At 41.9% G+C, this 4,097-nt stretch overlaps 1 protein-coding gene across 1 annotated transcript; it reads left to right on the top strand.

Moving 5' to 3' along the window:
- The first annotated feature begins 2,128 nt into the window (after positions 1 to 2,128).
- Positions 2,129 to 3,801, top strand: LOC143622408 (uncharacterized). Its single transcript, XM_077093568.1, has one exon. The coding sequence runs from the start codon at positions 2,200 to 2,202 to the stop codon at positions 3,799 to 3,801; it is 1,602 nt and encodes a 533-aa protein (XP_076949683.1). The 5' UTR covers positions 2,129 to 2,199.
- The last annotated feature ends 296 nt before the right edge of the window (positions 3,802 to 4,097 follow it).

Genomic DNA, 4,097 nt, shown 5'->3' with positions numbered 1-4,097 from the left:
TCACACAAAATTCCAGCAGGCTCGTAAGATCACTCATTCCCCAACTTACGTTGCAAATTCAAAACTTAAAATGACAAAAATGCAGTAGTTCCTAACTTCAAGCTTCAAATAGAAAAAATAAGATCTAGAATTTGAAAACTAGAGCAAAAACCATTGAAATAACAAATCATATTGTTACGGTTCTACGCAGTTACACCTAGGGTTTCCAATTTCACTTTATGCATCTTATTAATACACAAATTTCCAAATTCTCAACAAATTGCAACATATATTGAAATATAAACTCAAATGGTTGCAATAACCACAAAATTATACATGTTCGTGCTTTTAATTCGTAATCAATCAAAGAAGCTAGGTCTGTGTTTGTGAAAAATCCCCGTAGAAGCTCTGCGTGAAGGGAATCGATGTGTGTTTGTGAAGAAATAGGCTCCATGTGAAGGAATCAGTTGAAGCAGTTGGATCGATGGAAGAAATCACCGGTGTTTATAAAGAAATCGTCATTACCCTAGCTCTGAAAGGAATGTCTTATTAGGGAGCGAGGTTTATAAAGTGATACAGTGAGGATGACATGCAAATTCCTAAATAAAAAAAGCGTATTCCTTTTTTTTAAAAAATTTATCTTTCCTTCAAATTTTATAAAAGATGACATTTTTTATGACACACGTATTTTTGTGCGTCATAAAATCAGTGTATGTCATTGTTGGCGTGTCATTAAAGGTATATTTTCTAGTAGTGATTGGACAAAGAAAAACCAAATATGGTCTCGTTGTCTCACCTTCACAACTCCATAAGGCCGATATGGGACTTATCTGTGAATGAATAAATCAATAAACCTCTCCACTTTCATGCATTCTCTCAATAATCACGTCATTCCCGATCATGGCGATGATGACACATATATTTTATATTCTATAGAAAATTTTAGAAAATTAAATGGATATTTTTTGATGGTATGTGATAACTAAAACAAACAATAAAGACCAAAGAGTAATTGACCCAATGTTATCTAGTGACTAGTGCTCCATTTCTTTAGAGATTGAGCGTTTAATCACACGGTAAGTAGGTAGGTTTGATGGATTTAGAAGTAGATATTAGCCGTTAAAGAAAAACAAACAATAAAGATTTAATGAATAATGCTCCAACCACAAACGCGTAAGTAATAAACATGCTTTAAATGTAAAGGAAAAAAAATACTTGAAAGTAGGCATTAAATATCGTGGCCAACTTCCACATGGTAAAGATAGAACTAGACAAAATTGGCATGTGCATGTACCCTCTACCTACATGCATACATGTATAACATTAACTTTCATCCAAAAAATACAACCACAAAATATGTGATTACTTTGTACACATTATGTTAACTACATATATTTTAAGTCGTGTAGATAAAAAAAACTGTGGAAATAACACATATTTGTTAACTGATGCACTATATATGTTGATAGAAGATATTGAGTATGTTAACTTCCCTATGTCCTTATATAGTTTTGATAGAAGATATAGATTTATATATACACACACGTACATACACACAGAACCCATATATATACTTAATAATATTACCGTCTAGGATATATAAAAAAACTAGATAACTGTAGGGTGATTATACTGTATGTAACTACACACTAGCATTTGATGAGTGGCTTCAAACCACCACAGCACCACATACTTAAGATCAAAATCATTTTCGTATGTATTTTAATTGCAATTCATGCCATCAGTTCCTTCAATCCTCAGTGTGTAAATTATGATACATACACCGTTATGGCACATCCGGTATGCATACTTGATAGTTGTAACTGTATCTTTTTTTAACTAAAAGATTTACTTTTAATCAGGGGTATGCGTTTACAGCCATCATTGCCGTCACATTATGTTATATATACACTTCATAGTAGCCAAATGTAATAATAATGAGGAATCTCCAATTTGACATATGAACATGGAAAAAGAAAGGGTTTGTTGGTTGTTGACAACATTTAATGCGCTCTAAATGGAAGTTTGATCACAACTGTGTTTGTGAAACTAATTAAGATGAGAAGATAAAGTAAAATAGTAGGAAAGGCAGGTTCTCAGTTGTTATATAAACCTTAGCTGGGATCATGTAAATGAAAGCCATAACATTCCTGACACATATATATAGTAAACTACATTACTACAATAATAGTGAAGTCAAGGCCATAGGTTTCCTTCAATATGAAACAGCACGGGTCAATAAGAATCAGTGTCTTGTTTTTTCTATGTTTTCATGTCCTTCTTGTGAGTGTAGTGTTCGCAAATAATGTAGTTGATGCAAGTCACAATGACGATGAGAAACTCTTAATCGCTGGTGGAAAGGGTGGAGGCTTTGGTAGTGGCGGTGGAGGTGGTATTGGTGGTGGCGGCGGAGTTGGTGGTGGGGCTGGATTTGGAGGTGGATTCGGTGGTGGCAGTGGAGTTGGTGGTGGAGTTGGATCTGGTGGAGGTTTTGGGGGTGGTGGAGGCCTTGGGGGTGGGCATGACATAGGTGGAGGGATTGGAAAAGGTGGGGGGTTTGGTGGCGGGATTGGTAAGGGTGGTGGAGTAGGTGGAGGTATCGGCAATGGTGCAGGATTTGGTGGTGGCATTGGAAAGGGTGGTGGGGTAGGTGGAGGATCGGGTGGTGGATTAGGTGGAGGAATAAGCAAAGGTGGGGGGTTTGGTGGTGGGATTGGCAAGGGTGGTGGCGTGGGTGGAGGAGCAGGTGGTGGTTTCGGCAAAGGTGGTGGACTAGGTGGTGGGATTGGCAAGGGTGGTGGAATAGGTGGAGGGATAGGCAAGGGTGGCGGTCTAGGTGGAGGGATGGGTAAAGGCGGGGGATTTGGTGGTGGGATTGGCAAGGGCAGTGGAGTAGGTGGGGGAGCGGGTGGTGGGATCGGAAAAGGTGGTGGGATAGGGGGAGGGATTGGTAAAGGGGGAGGATTTGGTGGTGGGATTGGCAAGGGAGGTGGAGTAGGTGGGGGAGCAGGTGGTGGAATCGGAAAAGGTGGTGGAATAGGCGGAGGGATTGGTAAAGGAGGAGGATTTGGCGGTGGGATTGGCAAGGGCGGTGGAGTAGGAGGGGGAGCGGGTGGTGGAATCGGAAAAGGTGGTGGAATAGATGGAGGGATTGGTAAAGGTGGGGGGTTTGGTGGTGGAATTGGCAAGGGTGGTGGCGTGGGTGGAGGAATTGGAAAGGGTGGTGGATTTGGTGGGGGAGCAGGTGGAGGAATTGGAAAGGGTGGTGGACTAGGTGGAGGGATTGGAAAGGGTGGTGGACTAGGCGGAGGGATTGGTAAAGGTGGGGGATATGGTGGTGGAATTGGCAAGGGTGGTGGAGTAGGTGGAGGGATTGGAAAGGGTGGTGGACTAGGTGGAGGTATTGGTAAAGGTGGGGGATTTGGTGGTGGGGCAGGTGGTGGGATTGGTAAGGGTGGTGGAATCGGCAAGGGCGGAGGATTCGGTGGAGGGGTTGGTAAGGGCGGAGGATTTGGTAAGGGAGGCGGATTTGGTGGTGGAATCGGCAAGGGTGGTGGTTTAGGAGGTGGAGGTGGTGGTGGAGGAGGAGGCGGTGGTGGATTTGGCACTGGTATTGGTGGCGGAGCTGGAGGAGGTTTTGGAAAAGGTGGTGGCATTGGGGGCGGATTTGGTGGAGGGGGTGGTGGGGGAGGAGGTGGGGGTGGTGGATTTGGCACTGGCATTGGCAGTGGAGTTGGAGGAGGTTTTGGCAAAGGTGGTGGCATCGGGAGCGGATTTGGTGGAGGTGGTGGATTTGGTGGTGGTGGTGGAGGAAAAAATTGATTTACGAATTATAACTAGTGCATGAAACACTATTATCATCTTATAGTATTGCTATGTAAGATTGTTATCACCAAATGGGAATAGGTTATGTGTTTTGTTCTGATCATTATAATTATATTTGTATTTTGATGATGATAGTCTTAATTCCTTGATTATATGCCATCTTAAAGTGAACCACCACATGATGTTTTGATTCCGCTATAACCATTTTATTTTCTGTATGGTCACCATATGCTTCCCACCGCATATATGATAATTGATACACACAAACCGTGATTATATTTTTCAAATTACAC

This window comes from Bidens hawaiensis, unplaced genomic scaffold (genome assembly GCF_021521415.1).
Source record: "Bidens hawaiensis isolate Kalapana, Puna unplaced genomic scaffold, B.hawaiensis_p1.1 tig00003139_1, whole genome shotgun sequence".
Lineage (NCBI taxonomy): Eukaryota > Viridiplantae > Streptophyta > Magnoliopsida > Asterales > Asteraceae > Bidens > Bidens hawaiensis.
Note: the sequence above shows the minus strand (reverse complement) of the source record. Positions and strands in the feature narration are given on the sequence as shown.

Coding starts and splice junctions, on each gene's coding strand:
- LOC143622408 (XM_077093568.1), top strand. CDS start 2,200: ATGAAACAGCACGGGTCAATAAGAATCAGTGTCTTGTTTTTTCTATGT.